The sequence below is a fragment of the Conger conger genome, chromosome 16 (genome assembly GCF_963514075.1).
Source record: "Conger conger chromosome 16, fConCon1.1, whole genome shotgun sequence".
NCBI classification, from domain to species: Eukaryota; Metazoa; Chordata; class Actinopteri; order Anguilliformes; family Congridae; genus Conger; species Conger conger.
Window position 1 is genome coordinate 33,744,096 of NC_083775.1, and position 23,488 is coordinate 33,767,583.

Sequence of the window (23,488 nt, forward strand, 5' to 3'; positions counted from 1 at the left end):
TCCAGGGTAGGCTTTTTTAGCAGCGGAGTGATGTGGGCCCTCTTGGAGGATGCCGGAAAACAGCCGGAAGACAGGGAGGAGTTGACAAGGGAGGTGACAAATGGGAGAATGTCAGGTGTGATAGTTTGGAGAAGAGAAGAGGGGATAGGGTCAAGGGCACAGGTTGTAGGGCGGTGGCAGAGCAGGAGTTGAGAAACATCAGAGTCTGTAAGGGGGGAGAAAGTGGAAAAGGAAGGGATGGGCCTAGAGGGGGGGAAGGGCACAGTGAGGGGGGCGGCGGTTGTAAAGGATCTGCGGATGACTGCGACCTTCTCATCGAAGAAATCAGCAAAGTCATCAGCAGCGAAGGAGGACTGAGGAGGAGGAGGCGGTGCGTTGAGGAGAGAGGAGAAAATGGAGAAAAGTTTCCGGGGGTTAGAAGCAGAGTTCTGAATTTGCGTTTGATAGTATTTTGCTTTGGCGGCAGTGACATCGGAAGAGAATGCCGCCAGGAGAGACTGGTAAGTCATGACACACCAGGACACAGGTGTCGCAGCGATATGTAAGAATGGCACATTTTGCCTGACAGGAAAGCGCAATGCCTGCCACAGATCCCACTTAACTACGCCACTGAACCACGCCACTTAACCACACCACATAACCACGCCACTTAACCACGCCACATAACCACGCCACTTAACCATGCCACATAAACACGCCACATAACCACGCCACTTAACCACGCCACTTAACCACGCCACATAAACACGCCACATAACCACGCCACATAACCATGCCACTTAACCACGCCACTTAAACACGCCACATAACCACGCCACATAACCACGCCACTTAACCACGCCACTTAAACACGCCACATAACCACGCCACATAACCACGCCACTTAACCATGCCACATAAACACACCACATAACCACGCCACATAAACACGCCACATAACCACGGTGATTCTTTCCTCTTGCTCTCGCTATTATCCACTCAGTGAGAACTTTATTAGGTATCTATTAGACTTACTTATTGTTCTTCTGCTGCTGTAGTCCATTCGCTTAGAGGTTTGACGCATTGTGTGTACAGAGATGCTCTTCTGCATACCACTGTTGTAATGTGTGGTTATTTGCGTTACTGTCACCTTCCTGTCAGCTTTGACCAGTCTGGCCATTGTCCTCTGATGTCTCTTATTAACAAGGTTTCTGTCTGCAGAACTGCTGCTCACTGGTTTTTTTTTGGTTTTTTTGCACCATTCTTTGCAAACTCTAGAGACTAGTAGGAGTGAAAATCCCAGGAGATCAGCAGTTTCTCAGATACTCAACACCACCTTGTCTGCCACCAACAATCATTCCATGGTCAAAGTCACTGAGATCGCATTTTTTCCCACATTCTCATGGTTGATGTGAACTGAAGCTCCTGACCCGTACCTACATGACTGCATGCATTGCACTGCTGCCACTCAATTGGCTGATTAGATAACCGCAAGTGTAATAAAGTAAAAACTTTTAATCAGTCAGATCAGTGGTGGGCAGGAGGGCTGTATCTGGCTGCGGATTTCATATCTGCTTGTAATTATTTAATTAACACGCTCATATACTGTAAGTGCTCTGACAATTTATCAAAATGTATATGAAAAGCCTGTGAACCGCGACTGTTTGCATCCCTAAGTGAAGCATTTTACTGTGGTCTAATAGGCAACTGAGTTCAAATGAATGGAAACAAAAACCTATTTACACACGAGCAGACCAGACCTGCACCATATTCAATTAAGTTGAGTAAAGTTTTACAGAAGATTTTACCTTTTAATTTGACCAAGAGTGGTACACCAGGACACAGGTGTCGCAGCGATATGTAAGAATGGCACATTTTGCCTGACAGGAAAGCGCAATGCCTGCCACAGATCCCACTTAACTACGCCACTGAACCACGCCACTTAACCACACCACATAACCACGCCACTTAACCACGCCACATAACCACGCCACTTAACCATGCCACATAAACACGCCACATAACCACGCCACTTAACCACGCCACTTAACCACGCCACATAAACACGCCACATAACCACGCCACATAACCATGCCACTTAACCACGCCACTTAAACACGCCACATAACCACGCCACATAACCACGCCACTTAACCACGCCACTTAAACACGCCACATAACCACGCCACATAACCACGCCACTTAACCATGCCACATAAACACACCACATAACCACGCCACATAACCACGCCACATAAACACGCCACATAACCACGGTGATTCTTTCCTCTTGCTCTCGCTATTATCCACTCAGTGAGAACTTTATTAGGTATCTATTAGACTTACTTATTGTTCTTCTGCTGCTGTAGTCCATTCGCTTAGAGGTTTGACGCATTGTGTGTACAGAGATGCTCTTCTGCATACCACTGTTGTAATGTGTGGTTATTTGCGTTACTGTCACCTTCCTGTCAGCTTTGACCAGTCTGGCCATTGTCCTCTGATGTCTCTTATTAACAAGGTTTCTGTCTGCAGAACTGCTGCTCACTGGTTTTTTTTTGGTTTTTTTGCACCATTCTTTGCAAACTCTAGAGACTAGTAGGAGTGAAAATCCCAGGAGATCAGCAGTTTCTCAGATACTCAACACCACCTTGTCTGCCACCAACAATCATTCCATGGTCAAAGTCACTGAGATCGCATTTTTTCCCACATTCTCATGGTTGATGTGAACTGAAGCTCCTGACCCGTACCTACATGACTGCATGCATTGCACTGCTGCCACTCAATTGGCTGATTAGATAACCGCAAGTGTAATAAAGTAAAAACTTTTAATCAGTCAGATCAGTGGTGGGCAGGAGGGCTGTATCTGGCTGCGGATTTCATATCTGCTTGTAATTATTTAATTAACACGCTCATATACTGTAAGTGCTCTGACAATTTATCAAAATTTATATGAAAAGCCTGTGAACCGCGACTGTTTGCATCCCTAAGTGAAGCATTTTACTGTGGTCTAATAGGCAACTGAGTTCAAATGAATGGAAACAAAAACCTATTTACACACGAGCAGACCAGACCTGCACCATATTCAATTAAGTTGAGTAAAGTTTTACAGAAGATTTTACCTTTTAATTTGACCAAGAGTGGTACACCAGGACACAGGTGTCGCAGCGATATGTAAGAATGGCACATTTTGCCTGACAGGAAAGCGCAATGCCTGCCACAGATCCCACTTAACTACGCCACTGAACCACGCCACTTAACCACACCACATAACCACGCCACTTAACCACGCCACATAACCACGCCACATAACCACGCCACTTAACCATGCCACATAAACACGCCACATAACCACGCCACTTAACCACGCCACTTAACCACGCCACATAAACACGCCACATAACCACGCCACATAACCATGCCACTTAACCACGCCACTTAAACACGCCACATAACCACGCCACTTAACCACGCCACTTAAACACGCCACATAACCACGCCACATAACCACGCCACTTAACCATGCCACATAAACACACCACATAACCACGCCACATAACCACGCCACATAAACACGCCACATAACCACGGTGATTCTTTCCTCTTGCTCTCGCTATTATCCACTCAGTGAGAACTTTATTAGGTATCTATTAGACTTACTTATTGTTCTTCTGCTGCTGTAGTCCATTCGCTTAGAGGTTTGACGCATTGTGTGTACAGAGATGCTCTTCTGCATACCACTGTTGTAATGTGTGGTTATTTGCGTTACTGTCACCTTCCTGTCAGCTTTGACCAGTCTGGCCATTGTCCTCTGATGTCTCTTATTAACAAGGTTTCTGTCTGCAGAACTGCTGCTCACTGGTTTTCTTTTGGTTTTTTTGCACCATTCTTTGCAAACTCTAGAGACTAGTAGGAGTGAAAATCCCAGGAGATCAGCAGTTTCTCAGATACTCAACACCACCTTGTCTGCCACCAACAATCATTCCATGGTCAAAGTCACTGAGATCGCATTTTTTCCCACATTCTCATGGTTGATGTGAACTGAAGCTCCTGACCCGTACCTACATGACTGCATGCATTGCACTGCTGCCACTCAATTGGCTGATTAGATAACCGCAAGTGTAATAAAGTAAAAATGTTCCAAATAAAGTGCTCGGTGAGTGTATTTTCGGTTATTATAGCATAGCAGAGGTGTGCTAAACAGAACAAAATTAGAACAAAATTAAATAGCTAAGCATCACTTCAATATACTGTAACATTGACTCACACCTTGTATGAATTCAATGTAGCGCTCAAAACATTTTTCATACATGCATTTCTTAGAATTGTGGGAAATGAGATTAAAAAGGGTTAAGAATTTCTGGGGAAGGACCCTCAGACCCCCATCTCATTAGGACAACCCCCTCAACCCCCTCCCACCACCATCTGGCGGGCATCTTTTTTCAGTAAAAATATTTTTGCAGGGCCGATCACATCCCCGACGAATAATGTACAATTGGACTCAGATCTCCACTGACCGCAACCTATGAAAGCGACTAATCCAAGCCTTGTGTAATGTGTTTGCCTTCCTAACCACAGAGAACTTTCAAGAAAAAGAAACAACCTGTCACAGTTTCTGGAAAATGCAATTTACAGGCATGACTCATCATGCGGACGGCCACCTGTAGGCCTGCGAAAGCCAGAGGGACAGGGAGAGGTGTGTGTGGATGATGAGGAGGGACAAGCCAGCTAGTGAGCGGAGCTCTGTGTTTCTGACGGGATGCGTGACAGAACAGTGTAAAGAGTACCGTGGCGGGGGTGTCAAAACCGGGGTGTCAAAACAGGCTGTGTGTGGAGCTATGTCAGAGAGTCACAGGTTCTGGAACCTTCCTAAAGGGGCTTCACTGTCATATGGGTACACTGACATACTGAGGCCTTGCCCAGGAACGCACTATTTTTAGGTGAGAAAAGGTAGGCCTCTGTATAAAATTCAGACCAATTCTGATAAAGCTGGTAAAATCAGTCACTCCTGCAGAGAACCTTGACCAAAAATGTTACAAATCAAACTGATACAATCATATTACAGAATTTGGTGTAAATGTAAATTTCTTTTTAATACGATCTGTAATTTGCAGGAATGATCGTGCTGTCTAAAGGCTGATTTATAGTGACTTATAAAGCCTGTCTGAAGGCCGATTTATCGAATCTACACAGAGGCTACAGTGCAATGTAGCCTACGCATAGCCAGACGCGCACCTCCCCAGAAATGTAACTACGAGTCATAGCCTCTGCGTAGCCTACGGCGTAGGGAAGATCCGAAGCAGAAGTATAAATCAGGCTTTAAGGGTAAAAGCTATTAAATGAATTAACCCCAGGCTTATGATAGAGGATTCAGTGGAGGAGTTGTGGGATTGCTCATACACAGCTCTCATAGATATACTTTTTTTTTTACGTCAAAACTTGACAGATTTATGTTGCTTCAGCCACCTATTCCTCTTGTTCCTGCTGAATCAACTTCATCTGACTTCTGACAAACAAACAGACACAAGCACGTGAATACTTAAAAGCCATCCCTTATGTGTACACAGCCTTTCCACAACACACACACCCATGCTCCTAACCTCAATAGCAAAGGAGACCAGAGAATACCCATGCTCACCTGGCACCTCAACGAGAAAAAGGATGGATTTGCCACTGGCATCCTCATAGTACTGGAAATGCTCCATGCAGTCGTCTTCATTCTTGTAGCTACAGTTTCGTGAATTCTCAGCATAAAATCCTGAAAAAAAAGTGGGAGACAGAGAGAGAATTATGATTCCCATTGACCAATCAGGAGATGGTTCTGCATTTTTCTGATCTGGTTGGTAGCCCAAATAGTCTATTAAGCATAGATCGGTTGTCACAATCTGACGGAGTGTGAGAGGGCATCTGAACTCCTGACGTTGTGAGGTGTTCAGATGCTCATTTCATTTCATCATTATTTTTTCATTTTACAGCATGCAATTACAGCTTCCAGGTACAATAACTGTGTCCCACCTTTGGCTGATCTATCCTCCCTCCACCCACCTACCCAGCCCAGCCAAGCCCAGCCCTGCCCCACCCCGCCCGGCCACGTGCTTGTCCTATCACACTGCACTGCTGTCAGGGTATAAGACTCTGTTCCTGGGCCCGAGCCGAACAGAGTAGATGATTTAAGTCGTTTTCTCACTCAGTTCTTTCACCAGCTGGATCTCATCCCTGCAGATCTGGGAACAGCTCTTGTCCTTAAAGAGCCTTCCTCGCTTAAAGTGTCCACACTCCACACACTCCCTGCAATTAGCACACAAGCCTGCCGTCAGAACAGGAACACATCATCATCCTTATCATCATCACCACTAGCATCATTACCATCACCATCATCATCATCACCACAATCATTATCATCATCATCACCACCATCATCATCATCACCACCATCATTATTATCATCATCACCATCATTATCATCATCACTGACATCATTATCATCATCATGATCATCACCACAATCATCATCATCATAATCATCACCACCATCATTATCATCATCATCATGATCATCACCACCATCATTATCATCATCACTGACATCATTATTATCATCATGATCATCACCACAATCATTATCATCATCATCATTATCATCACCACCATCATTATCATCATCACTATCATCATCATCATCACCACCATCATATCAGTCGTGTGTGCAATCGCTGACGGAGGCCTGTTGCTGACGCACATTTTGGAGGTGCAGGCGTCGGGGCAGGTGGGGCACTTGTCGCAGGTGCTGCCGTACGCCCCCGGCTGGGTGCACTCGCAGGCCCCACACACGCACTGGCCACGCCCGCTGCACAGCAGGCCGATGCTGGTCGTGCAGCCATCGGTGCGGGTGGTGCAGTTGCAGTTCTCGCCCTTCCATCCTGCGTCGCACTGGCAGAACCCACAGTCACACATCCCGTGACCTGGTGGGGGGGCGGGGTACAGGCAGTGAAACAAAGCTCATAGCACAGGTTTCAGAGAGAGGTCGGCCATTTTGTTGACCTTTCACAAGGGTCCAAGTAATGATTTTGTTGCTTGCTTCAAGAATGGTACCAAATGCATATATTGAAAACATGTGTACAATACATTCGTATGTCTTCGTAAATGTTCTAATTTTTTTTTTTTTACTATTTTCGGTCCAAATATTATTTTCAGAGATGCAGGCCTGGATTCCATCAACATTTAACACACTTAAACAAAAGTCTCTGATTTGTCCCCCAGAAATTCAGTTTATAGAAATGCAGTTTCATAGCCATTTGGTGATCACCTCAATTGCCAAACTGCCTGTGAAGAAAATAATTAACTGTGTTTTCTGTTGTGAAGCTTCAACAAGTCACAGCAGGAATTACTGTTCTGAATAGCACAGTAGTTGGGATAATACAATCAATATAGCAGTGTAGCATAAATGTTATGAACCTGAGCATAGGGGTGCTAGGAACTCCAGTTGCACTCTTTAGCATGGTACTTGACCTCAATTGCTTTAGTATATAGCCAATTCAGCTGAATAAATAAGATTAAATGGTAAATGGTCAATGGTTGGAATTTATATAGCGCCTTTATCCAAAGCATTGTACAATTGATGCTTCTCATTCACCCATTCATACACACACTCACACACCAACTGCAACTGGATGCCATGCAAGACATTATGTCAATTATGTAATTATGTAACAAATGTTTATGCTAGATGTCTGAATAAATTTAATACTGCCACTTTGGGTTAAGTGGTTTCCACTGTGCTCTGTAAAGAAACAGTGGGGCTCTCATATGATCAATTTAAACAGTACATTCCCTTTCCAAATTCCAGTCTCAGCTCATGTCATTCACTGTAAAGGCACCTGGGGTCACTGGAAACCAGCTGCACTGCCACAGGTTAGCAGGGCGAGTTAGTGCTTGTGCAATTCCATCGGCACTTTGCCGCTGTTCCAGTCACACCCACACTTCTGACTTCTCATTTCCTTGGATCTCATTGGGCCAGAAGTTTAAAGGGGCACAGCTAAGGTCAAGGGCAGGCTTATCACAGGTATTATATTAATGGCATTTGGCAGACGCTCTTATCCAGAGCGACGTACAGTTGATTAGACTAAGCAGGAGACAATCCTCCCCTGGAGCAATGCAGGGTTAAGGGCCTTGATCAAGGGCCCAACGGCTGCGTGGGTCTTATTGTGACTACACCGGGGATCGAACCACCGACCTTGCGGATCTCAGTCATGTACCTTAACCACTACGCTACAGGCGGCCCTATATACAGGCTGGTATCATGTCACGGACATTAAGAAATGTATGTTTATAACAAGCCTGTAGAATAGTGCTGGCGCATGATTGGCATTAACAAGCTGGTGTGCAGGTCTACCAAGTAAAGTGGTCACTGAGTGCAGCTACCTTTCCCGGTGTTGCCAATTACTACACATTTCCTTGTGTCATGTTGTTGGGCCAGGGGAGGCTGGACCTTGGCAACATGGCACAGGCAGTAAGAGCAGTCATCTGGCAGTCGGAGGGTTGCCGGTTTGATCCCCCGCCCGGGTTGTGTCGAAATGTCCCTGAGCAAGACATCTAACCCCCAAATGCTCCTGACGAGCTGGTTGGGGCCTTGCATGGCAGCCAATCGCTGTTGATGTGTGAGTGTGTGGGGGAATGGAGAAGCATCAATTGTACAGCGCTTTGGATAAAGGTGCTATATAAATGCCTGCCATTTACCATTTACCTTCATGTTTAGCGGTATCATTGATTTTGGTTTTGTTGTTGTTGTTTCTCACTTCTCTCTTTTCTTTCTCTCTTTCTCTCATTTCCATTTTTCTTTCCTTGTGATTTGTGGGGGTTGATGGCTTTCTGTGCCATGTGCTGTTTTGTTGTAGTGTTACGATAAAGGTGTGTTAAAGTCTTCCTTTCTTTCATTCTTTCTTTCTTTCAATTACTTGGTCTTACTACTTGGTCACCGCCAATTCGCAAAGAACTCTGAACCTGACATTTTAGGGTTACCGCAAACCTGCCTAACCTTCCCCGGTGTGGTGTTTGTGTTGTTGTACGGGGGAGATGACCGGTATATTTTGGACCCGATTGAGCTCAATCTGCTTTATTAAGTTTTCAGATATTGAATTGATCGTGAAATGCAGATTTACGAGCAGAAACTATATTACATGTGGCTGACTCATTGAGATGTATTTGAGAATGACGGATACAACATTGCAAGAACCTGCGCTTGGCCTTGGATTTCTTTCTTTGCGTTTAGCATATTTGTCATTTGTAATTGTGTGAATGGCTCCAAGCATAACGGGGAGGTAGCCCAGGTTAATAAAGGCTGTACGTTTTGCCAGATGTGTCCGTCTCATTTGTATGTGAAATGAGCCCCTGGCCGACCAGACTTTTATCTTGAAATCAGAGCAGGAGAATTAGCATTTAAAGATTAAACCCATACAAGCACACTCATGCATAAGCACATGACCCTTGCAAGGACACAAAATACACAAAATCTCTAATCAAACTTTTTCTCTTGATGAATGTTTTTCAGAGAACAATATCGACAGCCTTTTTTCAGTTGAAAAGAAGGGGAACTGCACCCTTGTCAACTGCATACATCCCCGGCTATTTGCACCCCAAATGCGCATTTAAGGAACGCGATTCCTATACTGCGCAGCAATGACCCTCCCCCAAACCAACACCTATCCCCCGGGACCGTTGGCCACCCGGAAACGCTTTTCCAAAGGGTGGGGATGTCCGCTACTGTTTCAGTTTCCGGCAGTTAGCAGAAAAAAACAGAGGCAGGAAGGAAGGGGGAGGGAGGGCAGAAGCAGGCTTCTCCGGAGGAATGTGGACCTTCTGGCGGCTGAACGGCTCGTGCTCCCTCGAGCAACGGGCGGTAACGCGCCCGGCTGAAGGCGCGCGGTGGAAAGAGCGTGACCGCGGGGAACGCGGCGTGCTCCCTCGCCCCTCTCTCTCCGGGGTCCGGCCGTCCCGGGGCGCGGTCGGGGCGAGCAAGCGCGGAACCCGGCAAGTCTGCGCAGTTCTGAGGAGACACGCAAAAGCACGCCCTCCGGCAACCACTCCCCGCCTCTGTACTTTCTTGTCGCAGCTACAACCACCACGGCCCCAGCCCCAGCGAGTTGCCACGGGGGAGGAAAACAGAGGGTAGAAAGTGAAGTGGCATAGAATGCGTAGAAAGTGACTCAGCAAGAGAATCAAGCTCCTGGCGGCACTCGGAGGAGGGGCGTATATGGTTTGAAAGACAGCCATGCTCCCAGGGGGTGCACTTCTAAATCTGAAATTCTTCTTTGATAGGTACATTGTTGACCATTCAGTTTCAAAAATCCTGTGTCCCTGTATTTCTGTTTCCCGGCATTCTGATTGGATCTGGCGAGTTTTAGCCGGTGGTATGTGCACTCTCAGAAATAAAGGTGCGAACTAACCTGAGCACATCTCCCCCTTGTAGCGCAGGCAGTTGAAGTTGTCGCACTCGCAGTAGCGGCCCCACACTTTGCCGGAGCGGCTGGCGTGGCAGACGCACTGGCCGCAGACGCAGTCTCCCCTCCCGCTGCAGGCGGGCGGGGCCTCCAGCGGGCCGGCGGCCGGCGGGCTGCAGTCGTCCAGCGCGTCCTGGCTGAAGTGGCCCTCCGAGCACTGGCAGCGGGGCCCCAGCCACCCGGGGTGGCACTGGCACACGCCGCACTCGTACGTGCCGTTGCCCTGGTTACAGACGGGGCTGTCCGGCCGGGCGTCGTCCTGGCAGCCGCACTCGCACTGGAAGTCGACGGCGACGTGGACCGTGTCCCGGAAACCCAGCGGCTTTAGGACAAAGGTGCTGCTCTTCTCCGCGGGACAGCCGCGCAGCTGCACCTCCACGCTGAACGACACCTGGGCGAGGGCGGAGGGGGGGTTTAAAATTCTGACACGTTTCATTATTATCTCGCATTTTGTTTTACAATTGTTTATCAGTGAGGGAGCGCGCTTGTGTCATTTTTATTTACGATAGAACGCGTACAGTGAGGTCCGTAAGTATTTGGACGATGACACAATTTTAAAGGGCGGTAATTCCTACGGGATTCACTCCATATAGATGTGAATACCCTCACATTAAAATGGCTGTCAACTTTAATTGGAGTGACCTGTGTGGCAATTACAGCCCTTTAAAATGGTCTCACCATCCAAAAACTTACAGACTTACATTAATGTACTTACATTAAACGTACCACTTTACAATGCTCGTAAGACTTTAAAATACTTTACAGAACTTGCAATGGGTATTTTTACATGCACACCAACACTTTGATGCGCCCACTCTGACAGACAGCTCAGCAGCAGGGGGTTGTAGAAGACATACATTCACTGATCACTTTATTAGGTAGACCTATACAACAGCTTGTTAATGCAAATATTTAAGTAAATCATGTGGCAGCAACTAAATGCATAAAAGCATGCAGACGTGGTAAAGAGGTTCAGCTGTTTTCCAGACCAAATATAAGAATTTCTGACTTTGACCATGGCATGACTGTTGGTGCCAGACAGGGTGGTTTGAGTATCTCAGCAATTACTGATCTCCTTGGATTGTCACACACAACAGTCACTAGAGTTTGCAAAGAATGGTGCGAAAAACAAACAAAAAACATCCAGTGAGCAGCAGTTCTGCAGACAAAACGCCTTGTCAATCAGAGGAAATGGTCTGGAGATGGGTCAAAGCTGACAGGAAGGTGAGCAAATAACCACACATTACAACAGTGGCATGCAGAAGAGCACCTCTGAATACACAACGCCTCAAACCTCTAAGTGGATAGGCTACGGCAGCAGAAGACTTAATATAATAAAGAAGTCTTAAAAATACCTGATAAAGTGCTCACTGAGTGTATATAGCACGCACAGAAAAGGAGGAACAGCAGCCGACCCAGGAGTGAGTCTGCTCCACATTACTGAGAGAGAGAGAACATGACCGAACAGGTCACACAAATTCCAAGCAAAAAATGCATGAAGAACATGATCTGTGCCAGAAGACATAGCTTTGGGGTGAACCAAATGTGTGGCAATAGGGGGAATGGATTTAGCCTGTGGTTCCAAATGTCAGACAACATTTTTGGGCTACATGGGCCTACACAGCTGATGCTCCACACTTTCTATGTGCTGTGTTTGAATAACAAGACAGAATGTTGATTGCAGGCTACTCGGCCTTACATTTATTTTCTTGCCATAAAAATTCCCAATGCTAAATGTGATTTACAACATTCAGCCATCACTAATGAAATGACACAAGTGAACTGAGTACAGTGCAGTGAAAAAATGTTGGAACCCTTGATTTAAACGTCTGTTACAATTAATGGTAAATGGTTGGCATTTAAATGGTTGGCTTTATTCAAAGCGCTGTACAATTGACACTTCTCATTCACCCGTTCATACACAAATACACACCAACGGTGATTGGCTGCCATGCCAGCCAGCACATGAGGAGCATTTTTGTGGGGTTAGGTGTCTTGTTCAAGGACACTTTGACATGCTCAGGGCAAGATTGAACCTGCAACCCTCTGAACGCCAGACGACTGCGCTTACCGCCTGAGCCAATGCCGCCCCAATGAATCTGTATATGATCGAAAAGCAAACCTGAACTCTAAATGGTCTAGTGTTAAATATGAGGCCCTTCTGCAAAGATTGCTTTTATATTCACTTTTTTACTGTTTATAAATAAATAAAAAGACTCTTTGTTACTTTTACTGTTACCTTTTAAAAAGATTATTACTAAAGCCCAGACCCAGGTGATTTACTCATTAGGGCTTCAATAAGTCAGGTGAGTATAATTCCAGGGCTGAACTTTTCATTCTGAAGTAACTCCACGCCTGCTTAAGTATCCAACTGCAGTGGCTGTTCTGTCTGCTGTTAACAACCATGGGATCCTCAAAACAGTTGTCCGGGGATTTCAGAATGAAGATGGTTCATTTCCACCAAGGAGAAGGCTACAAAATATAAAATGTTTCAAATAACCTGTTTTTTTTGCTGTCAGAAACATTATTAGAAAATGGAAGATAAATGGAACAGTTGAAGTCAAGGCAAGCTCTGGAAGACCAAGAAAGATGTCAGATAGAATGGCCTGAGACCTGGAGAGCAGTGATCGTGTGCCTTAACCACTACGCTACAGGCCGCCTGTTCACTTGGATATTAATTGTAAAAGGCTTTTTGGCCAGGGGTGCACAACTGATCACGACTTCACGACTGAACCAAACACCTTATCAACCGATACAACATTATCTAACCTGCATATTCCTGGTTATGGTCACAGAGGGTGCTGGGGGAGAGACAGGAGTCCACCCTGGGCAGGGCATCAATCAAAGGGTTACACACACCATGCACTCACACACTCATACCTAGGGACAATTTAGACTCTCCAATTAACCTTACGCAGATGTCTTTTGACTGCGGGAGACAATCCACAAGGACAACACGCAAGTTTCACACCGAAAGGCCCAGGCGAGGATTCTTCACTGTGAGGTGAGATCGCTACCCACCGCTGCACCACGCCGCCCGCCGCGATACTACGCCGACGCAAAAAAACAGCCGCAGTCAGAAAATAAGAAAGGAGGAGGAGAGGAGAGAGAGAAGCGGGAGATGAAAGGAGGGATGACAGCAGTGGGATGGAGGGAGGGAGGGACTGACCGTGTCCCCGGTCTTCATGCCCGAGCAGGACTTGAGGCCGGGGGTCAGCTCGCCGTTCTGGCAGGTGGCGTTGAAGGAGATGGAAAGTTCCTTTGGCACTCCCCGCAGCTCCAGTTCCACTTTGGAGCGGATTTTCTGCGGTAAGACGCAGTCAGTTTTCCAGTCAGCACATACCATACAGTTAAATTATGCAAGAATATTGGGGGATTAACACAGTTTTTGTTGCTTTGGCTTTGTACTCCAGCATACCTGGGTCAAATATGTAATTGATTTGGATTCAAATTCTTTTCTACGCATTACTGAGCTTGTCTGAAAAAGTGTGAGCCCCACCTTCTGGTTCTCTTGGTTGACTCGACTGGCGAGGCAAGATTAATCGAGCACAGAAAAGTATTCAGGAATCCAGTACAATTCCATATGTATTTGACCCAGGTCTGTAATTCCAGCACATTAGTTTTGAAATAAAACAATGAAAACAAATCTGTGGTCAAATGCAGACTGACAACATCAATTTGAGGGTATTTACAGGTAATTTTTCAGGCCTTATATACGCTGTGTGTTGTTGCAAATGTCATCGGTTACTCACCGCATAGGCTGTTTTAATCAGCTGGATCACATTTCTCGAATCGTACGACAGCACCCCCACCACGCTCCCAGGCAACAGCGCGCTGTAGTTCTGAGTTCAGCATTCGAGAGAAGGGAGAAAGACTTTCTGACCATGGAATGATTGTTGGTTCCAGACAGGGTGATTTGAGTATCTCAGAAATGACTGATCTCCTGGGATTTTCAAGCGCAAGTCTCTAGAGTTTGCAGAGAATGGTGTGAAAAACTCCCCAAAAAAAAAACATCCAGTGAGCAGCCGTTCCGAGTGCAGAAATTGTTCATGAGACGGGTCAAAGCTGACAGGACAGTAACGGAGAGAGACAAGACGCCCAGTCACACCGCAGCTGCCCGGGCCTGGACCAATCCCTCGCCTCTCCTGCCACAGAGCACCTCCCACCTCTCTGCTCGCACAGACCTATCTGATAATCTTCCCTCATGCATTCATCACTAGGCTGACATGCCCTGAATAACAGCGGCTGTTCATTTAAAAACATCTACAGTCAACACAATAACCCACATAGCAAGTCTGCGCTGGCCCAGGCAGCTCAGGTTCACTCGGCCCACATACGGAAATGAACGGAGCTCCACGGGTGACCTAGACCCAGTTGAAGGATCCGGTAGGTATTTTTGGGCCACGGCTTTAAAGAAACGGCACGTTCGAAGGGACACATGCACATCAAAGCAATGGCCATGAAAACCATGAAAGAAAAAGACTTGCACACTTGATATAGTGCTCCAAACGTTTTAAAGATACTACTGCTGGATTTCTTTGCTTTTGATTTTGGAGGATTATATGAAGTGCTTTCTCTTTCGCAGTAACAAAAATGTCCCAGAAATGAGTCCAAATCACGCTGGTGAATTTAAGTGTGTCCAACTCCATTTTCATGACTAGAGAAATTTTTCATCCACTTGTCCAGGAGAGTCATCACATTTTCATTTACACGCAAGTCAAATTACAGCCAAATGTTGTTCGAGCAGACCTTGTGGTCCTATATCTTTCTGTGAGGCCGGTGTATCACACTCTGCAGGGCCCCTGGGGATGTGAGCTAACAAGCCGAAGAAGAGGGCCGTTCTCACCTTGTAGAGGGGCAGGACGCGCTGGGTCACTGCCAAGATCAGGTTGATGTTGTTCTTCGACATCTTTTCTGTCAGCAAGGCTAATGAAGGGTAATCCTGCAGGAAAAGAGGTTTTGAGAAACGGCAGGTAAACATACGGTAAACATATTACGTAGGTATGGTACATATTACACACGTGCCACACACAACAGACTTGACAAAGGCACAACAGACTTGTTCTTAACTCTTGTGTTGTCTTAATGGTCAAAAATGACCCGCCACTATGTTTTACAGCAGAGAAAACCCCCTAAATAATTTTTTATTTCAACTTGAAATTTGATGACAAAGTTTGTGATGAGTGACAGGTTTTTATAAAATGCAAAATAGATTTGGGGTTTGAAATTCAATTAAGCTGCTTTATTTTAGGGGTTTAATGAAGGCGGGTCATTTTTTACCCTTAGGACAAGGGGAATATACAGAATGTTAAGAGTACACAAGGGTTAAAACTGGTGGAAAAAAAAGGTTCCTTTTACATTGATTGTTACTGGTTTCTAAGCGAAAGTTCAGGGCAATTCAAATAATATTTGACCCAGGTGTAGGGCAGCCTGTACTGCAATGGTTAAGGTAAATGACTGGGACAGGCAAGGTTTGAATCCCAGTGTAGCCACAATAAGATCCGCACAGCCGTTGGGCCCTTGAGCAAGGCCCTTAACCCTGCATTGCTCCAGGGGAGGATTGTCTCCTGCTTAGTCTAATCAACTGCATGTCGCTCTGGATAAGAGCGTCTGCCAAATGCCAATAATGTAATGTAATGTAAGGTGTGAACACACACGCACACACACATACCAGTGTAGAAGCCATGTCATAGTTGCCACTGCTGTCTAAATGGCACATTCCGTCGTTAGGCTGAACGAGGCCCGCTATGCGGCCGTCGAGGGCGATGTGCGTTTTGGCGTCAGTGGAGAACACCAGCAGGTGGGAGGCGCCCGGGCGCCAGCCGATCTTATCCTTATATGGGCACAGAGAGAGCACACACGCTGTCACCACACGGCAGGTAATTACAACAGAAATCACGGCAATCAAACATTCACCGGAAAACTATTTATACCTGACAGGTGCTGTCCTTAAATAGACTGGAAGAAAACAAAACTGTTAAAAGACAAACTTTTCATTCACAGAATGTTCACAGAGTTCCGTCTTTATTTGTTTTCGGATTTTATTGACGACTCCACTATAGGAGGTTTAAAGAAAATCATACATCCCTATGTGGTTGTGTTAATATCTTACTTACTGCTTCTTGCAGCTGAAAACTACCCCTCTGAATCTACTGTGTTTCACTACTACAAGAGTAAGTTTGAAAATATCACATGGATATCCGCAAAGCCTGGTATGTTGTACATGCTGTAATTTTGGTGCATGGATCAATTCAAAATCCATCCATCCATCCATTATCTGAACCCGCTTATCCTGAACAGGGTCGCAGGGGGGCTGGAGCCTATCCCAGCATACATTGGGCGAAAGGTAGGAATACACCCTGGACAGGTCGCCAGTCCATCGCAGGGCACACACACCATTCACTCACACACTCATACCTACGGGCAATTTAGACTCTCCAATCAGCCTAACCTGCATGTCTTTGGACTGTGGGTGGAAACCGGAGTACCCGGAGGAAACCCACGCAGACACGGGGAGAACATGCAAACTCCACACACAGAACCCAGGACCTCCTTGCTAATTTTATGAAGTTGCCTAAAAACTGTTTATTTGCATATTGCATCAGCACCATTGGTCAGGAGCAAATACATTCCATGGCTTTCTTCCAGAGTATTTCAATAATAATTGATTTAAGAAATTGAAGAAAACTCCCCCCATTGCAATTTTGCCATATAAAGCAGTTCAACACAGTGGCATCAAATTAGACGCCACCACCACTGATGCATCCAAGTTGACTTGAACTAGCATCAACTTGGATGCATTGACACTGCTCTCTGGAAGGTGTTTCAAAAACATATCCCCAGTATATCAAACGTGACACTCAATATGACCCTATGGCTCCCTTTCTGGAGCTTATTGATCATTTCCCATGTCTGGACTTGGTGCGACTGATCACAATGCCATCCTGCTAGCCCCTTCCAATAGGCCAAGTGAAGCCGGCAAAGCCAGTGCTGAAATAAGTCAAAACGTTATCACAGACCATCGCTCTGTGCCAAGTGTACCATCCAGCGAGGCATCAAAGTGTGTGTATGTGTGTGTGTGTGTGCGCATGCGCGTGCGTGGGTCACCTTGCACACTATGGCCTGCATGATGGCATCAAAGCCTCCTTCTGGAGAATCCCTGTTTCGCGACACCGCCTGATTCTCCACCTCCTTTGTGAACTGGCTCACCTTCTCCGTCAGGGACAGAACGTGCTTGTACCCAAACTGAGGCAGACAGATACTTTTGATCCTACCATCCCAGAGAGAGAGAGAGGTTTCAGCAGCTGGGATGATGATGATCGCAAAGACAGTGCAGATGATACCGAGCCACGCTTGGGTTATGTTATGTTAACATCTGTCTGTGCTGAACTCTTGATTATCTATCAAATGGGTCGTTTTAGTGGTCATGTGTTGACACTCTCACCAATTAGGAGCCTATTGATTCACCCATCTTCAATTTTATCACTTAAAACATTTATTTGTCTTCATGAACTCATTAAAAATACACTCAGTGAGCACTTTATCTATCTAGGTTTGACGCATTGTGTGTTCAGAGATGTTCTTCTGCACACCACTGTTGTAATGCATGCTTATTTGCATTACTGTCACCTTACTGTGAGCTTTGACCAGTCTGGCCCCTCTCCTCTGACTTCGCTGCCCGCAGAACTGCTCCTCACTGGATGTTTTTTGTTTTTCACACCATTCTCTGCAAACTGTAGAGACTGTTGTGTGAAAATCCCAGGAGATCAGCAGTTTCTGAGATACTCAAACCACCCGGTCTGGCACTGACAACCATTCCACAGTCAAAGTCACTTAGATCACATTTCTTCCCCATTCAGACATTTGGTCTGAAAAACAGCTTGACCACTTCAGCATTCTATTATGCATTTAATTGCTGCCACGCTGATTAAATTGGCTGATTAAATACTTGCATTAACAAGCTGGTGTACAGGTCTACCTAATAAAATGATCACTGAGTGTATAGGACCATGTGAAATATGAAGGCGTAATTAACAAAAGTTAAAATTCTACGATTGCGATTGTGGCTGGAATGAAAACCAACATACGCAGGGGTTTCCCCAGAGACCGAGTGTGAGAACAGCAGCACTGGAGCCCAAGATCCACAACAGAGCCCATGATAGTTCACAATGAAGCAGTGGTCCTCACTCCTGGTCCTGGAGAGCCGCAGGGTGTGCTGGCTTTTGTTGTCACCCAGCACTTAACAGATCGATTAAAGCACTCAATTACAAAGTTAACTCACCTCACCTGGGTCTGAATCGGTTGCTGAAATTAAGCGAAAAACCCAAGCCAGCACACCCCGCGGCTCTCCAGGACCAGGAGTGAGGAACAGAGCCTTCGACAGTGCCTACTGAAGCCCCTCGATCGCATGCAGCCGAACCCTCACCGACGGCAGGGGTTCGCCAGCTCCTCTTCTGAGGCGATGTACATATATGGAGAGAGCGGCTTATCCACAAAGGCCCCGAACCCCATGCGCAGGTTGCTGGTGGTCCTGCCCATCTCCTTGACCAGGTCGTTGCCCAGGACAACGAGACTGCGGAGGTCGTCCTTCATGGAGTAGGACAGGTCCATCAGGTAGTACAGGTCCAGAGGGTACTGCTCCACCTGGCGCACCTGCACCGTGAATCGCTTGGAGTCGTCTGAGGATGACAAGGCAGTGGGTAGTGGGCGGCCTGTAGCGTAGTGGTCAAGGTAAATGACTGGGACAGGCAAGGTTGGTGGCAAGGTCGGTGGTTCTAAGGTCGGTGGTTCTAATCCCAGTGTAGCCACAATAAGATCCGCACAGCCGTTGGGCCCTTGAGCAAGGCCCTTAACCCTGCATTGCTCCAGGGGAGGATTGTCTCCTGCTTAGTCTAATCGACTGTACGTCGCTCTGGATAAGAGCGTCTGCCAAATGCCATTAATGTAGTGTAATGTAATGGATAAGCAGAGGCTGGGGGCTGTGGTAGGAGAGGAGGAGAGGCTGGGGGCTGTGGTAGGAGGGGAGGAGAGGCTTGGGGCTGTGGTAGGACAGGAGCAGTTCATGCTCTTCTTGTCCGTGCTGTACTTCCCACACACTTGTCCCTAGTTTTGATTTGCACTTTATTCTACGTGGCTCTGGATAAGAGCGTCTGCTGAATGACTGTAATGTAATCTAATGTAATGCTCGAAAAGTTCTCTGAATTAAACCAGTTATGCAAAAAAGAGTGGGCTAATGTTCTAAAACCAAATATTGTTCTTTCAGTCATGAATTCGGTTTAATACCGTAACAAAATGAATCTGGCGTTGTTCAGAGGGGTAAAACATTTCAGGGTAGAAACACCTGAGAGACAGAACTGTTGATTTATGTGCATATTATGGGTTTTAGCATGTCTTTTAGTTGCCTAAGGAATCCCCTTAAATTTTGGGGGAGGGGAGAGGGTGAACATCTTGTATTTATGCACTGTAGGAGAGAGAGAGAGAGAGAGACAGAGACAGAGACAGAAAGAGATAGAGATAAGGAGAGGGAGAAATAGAGAGGGACAGAGAGAGAGATTTTTCAACTCCAAGGTCCTTTTATTTAAGTCTCTAAATAAACCAAGAGAAAAAGCTAGAGAGAAAGAAAGAATATATTAAGCCTAGTGTTAGTTCAGGCAAACCACCGCCTACTTCTCAGCCATCAGGTGACACCCAGCTGGTTCGGCAACACCAACCACATTGCTCTCTGAATGAAGGAGGTACTTTTAAGCAGTCCCCCTGCCATTCCTTTCCGCTGCTGAGCTCACTTTAGAACACCCACCACCTCCCCAGCTCCGCCTTTTCTTTGTCTTTGATTGTGGTACATGTTTTTATTTTCTGTTATCTTTTTCACTAAAGCAAATAGTAATGGTTCTTTAAACCTTTCGTCCTTATTACCATTTGTATTTCTAAGTGTATTACGTGTACATATTATCATGAATGTACTTAATGTGTACATGTATTTCATGTCTAATTTGCTACCATGTTATTGCTATAAAAAATGTCATGTCTGCGGGGGGTTAAAAAATTGCTGTTTGATATACTCACACAACCAGTATATTCAGACATAGCCCTCCGAACTCAACCATTCCGCCAAAGATAATTGTGATGTAACCTACTCCCTAATGTTCTAATAAATCACTATTGTACCTGACGAGAGTGGTCATGACTGAAATGTATTTCATTAATAATTAAATGATCTTTTTTTCCTGTATTATCCTTCTTCTTAATATTATTGAATTAGAATGTGAGAGAGTGAGAGAAAGAGATAGGGAAAGAGAGAGAGGGAAAGAAAGAGAGATAAAGGAGAGAGAGGGAGAGAGAGAACAAGAGAGAGAGGGAGCAAGAGAGAGAGAGGGAGAGAGAGAGGGAGGGAGAGAGAGAGAGGGAAAGAAAGAGAGAGAGAGGAGAGAGAGGGAGAGAGAGAGCAAGAGAGAGGAGAGAGAGAGGAGAGAGTGAGAGAGAGAGAGAGAGAGGAGAGGGAGAGAGTGAGAGAGAGAGGGAGAGAGGAGAGAGAGAGGGAGAGAGAGAGCAAGAGAGAGGAGAGAGTGAGAGAGAGAGAGAGAGAGAGAGAGAGAGAGAGATCACCTCACCAGGTCTCAGGGTGATGCGCAGTTTCTGGGGCCGGACCTGAATCACATCTTCCTCTCCCCCGGTGGCCTTGTCGCTGAGAGGCCGGTCCTCCTCCACACTGAGACTGCTGGTGGGGAACTCCAAAAACTGGGCCGCACACCCCGCATCCAGCAGCCTCTCCTGGAGGTCACAGCGCGACGACCTGGCCACCCCCTTCCCAAAATCCTGACCACAACATACACAAATACGGAGCAATGAACATTTCCACAACTATAAGACATTGTGTCCAAAGTGTACTATTATACATCTAAATTGCAGAGTAGTGTAGAACTAGAACAAGCCAGCCACACTAAATTCAGATAGGATGCTTTTTATATGACATCTCATTGGCTTGTGCCAAATAACGAATGAAGAGCAACACAGCTGTAATCTACTAGATCGGCAAGGCTGTGTATAAAAATCGCCAGGAATCGGAAGGAATTTTACAGGTGTCTGCAGTGTATTTCCGATAATATATTGTAAATATATTCTTTTTTATCTACAGATACACATGGTGGACACACTGAGTAAGGCCTATGCCAAAATATAATGTTCAGTATGTTCCAGTATAGGAAAGGTTTGGCTGCAAACTGAACACTGTCAATGTTACCATAACGTGTTAGCCCCAAAGCTGACGGTGTGCAGAATTCTGCCAGCAGTATGTGCGATCTCTCAGCGTTAAGCTATCAAAATGACCAGACATGTTTGCAGATTTCGCTGAAACAAAATCAAATATTTATTTAATAAATATTTCTAAAATCAAGCACCCAACCCCCTAAATCCCAAAATCTGATCCTCGAGGCCAGTAGTTCATTGACCACCGATTGGACAGAGATGCCGGCCACTTAAATCAGCCCTGATTAGAGGGAAGGAATGAAATCCAGCAGTACTACAGACTGCAGGGCTAGATTTCAATATTCCTGCTATATCAGGGGTGTCCAATCTTACTGTATCTGAAAATGACACCTGATTTTCCTTATCAAGTTCTTGACTGAAGACCATGATTAGTTCCATCCATCCATCCATCATCACCCGCTTATCCGGAGTCGGGTCGCGGTGGCAGTAGGCAAAGCCGGGTATTCCAGGCGTCCCTCTCCCCAGCAACGCATTCTAGCTCCTCCTGGGGGATCCTGAGGCGTTCCCAGTCCAGGAGAGATATATAATCTCTCCAGCGGGCTCTGGGTCTCCCTCGGGGTCTCCGCCCAGTTGGACGAGCCCGGAAAACCTCCAAAGGGAGGCATCCTGATCAGATGCCCGAACCACCTCAATTGGCTCCTTTCGACGCGAAGGAGCAGCGGCTCTACTCCGAGCTCCCTCTGGATGTCCGAGCTCCTCACCCTATCTCTAAGGCTGAGCTCGGCCACCCTACGGAGGAAGCTCATCTGCCACGTCCGTAATTGTGGCCCATAGCGTAGTGGTTAAGATGCAAGACTGGGACCCCCAAGGTTGGTGGTTTGATGGTGTAGCCACAATAAGATCCGCACAGCCGTTGCGCCCTTGAGGAAGGCCCTTAACCCTGCATTGGTCCAGGGGAGGATTGTCTCCTGCTTGGGAGACAATCTCAGGGGACAGGAATAGGGTATTTGAAATAAATTAGCTATCCATTCATTATATCCATGTCTGTAATGTCACGTTTCAGGTCTGTCTTGCCATGTTTTATGTTTATTCATGTTACCTTACGTTTCTCGTGCATGTCATTTACTAATTTACTAATGCTAGGGCAGGATAGGTTTATTACTAACGATTACTAATCACCTTGTTAAACTTGTCATCCATCGCACCTGTTTTACATTTCCTTGCTACGCTCTAACTAATTGTCTACACCTGTCTACACCTGCATTTATATCCCAGTCGCGCTACTGTTCACTGCGAAATTGTCTGCCTCTAGTTTACTACGCAACTCTTGAGCATTATTTTCTGTTTGATTACACGTTACGATCCAAGCCTGTTACCGACCATTGTCTATTGATTTCTGTTTTGTTGACCACTATTTGTTTTTGACCACGTCCTCGCCTACCGTTTTGTACTTTTGCTTCACTGATTGTTTCATGGTTTCGACTCCCGCTTCGCCCACGACTACGCCTCTGCCTGCCGTCCGCCTGTTCATCTGCCCTGCTGACAGCTCTCCTGCTACCGGACCTCCCCGCACGTCTACCGACTACGAGTTTGCCTCTTCCCTCGGCACCGTGCCTTTTGTTTGTTTACTATTTGTTTGGCTGGATCTACGTGTATGGACTTTGCTTGTTTTGACTACGCTCCTGGGATTCTTCCCGAATAAAGCCCTGAGGGGTCTTTATATAACTATTGTTTCTGAGTCGTGCATTTTGGGTCCAACCCCCACGCACCCGTCTCATGTAATTGCCTAAGCTTCAAACTGATGCTGCGCTGAA

At 46.1% G+C, this 23,488-nt stretch overlaps 1 protein-coding gene across 1 annotated transcript in view; it reads right to left on the minus strand.

Annotated features, from left to right (window-relative positions):
- LOC133114517 (integrin beta-3-like) overlaps positions 1–23,488 on the minus strand; it is a 33,136-nt gene that overhangs the window by 6,292 nt on the left and 3,356 nt on the right. The window contains exons 3-13 of the mRNA XM_061223988.1: positions 21,080–21,284; positions 18,898–19,150; positions 17,580–17,742; positions 16,144–16,305; positions 15,319–15,414; positions 14,225–14,314; positions 13,642–13,776; positions 10,419–10,863; positions 6,716–6,938; positions 6,164–6,264; positions 5,615–5,734 (exon numbers count right to left, since the gene is read on the minus strand). Coding sequence (XP_061079972.1) covers positions 5,615–5,734; positions 6,164–6,264; positions 6,716–6,938; positions 10,419–10,863; positions 13,642–13,776; positions 14,225–14,314; positions 15,319–15,414; positions 16,144–16,305; positions 17,580–17,742; positions 18,898–19,150; positions 21,080–21,284 — 1,993 coding nt within the window. The remainder of the gene's footprint in view (positions 1–5,614; positions 5,735–6,163; positions 6,265–6,715; positions 6,939–10,418; positions 10,864–13,641; positions 13,777–14,224; positions 14,315–15,318; positions 15,415–16,143; positions 16,306–17,579; positions 17,743–18,897; positions 19,151–21,079; positions 21,285–23,488) is intronic.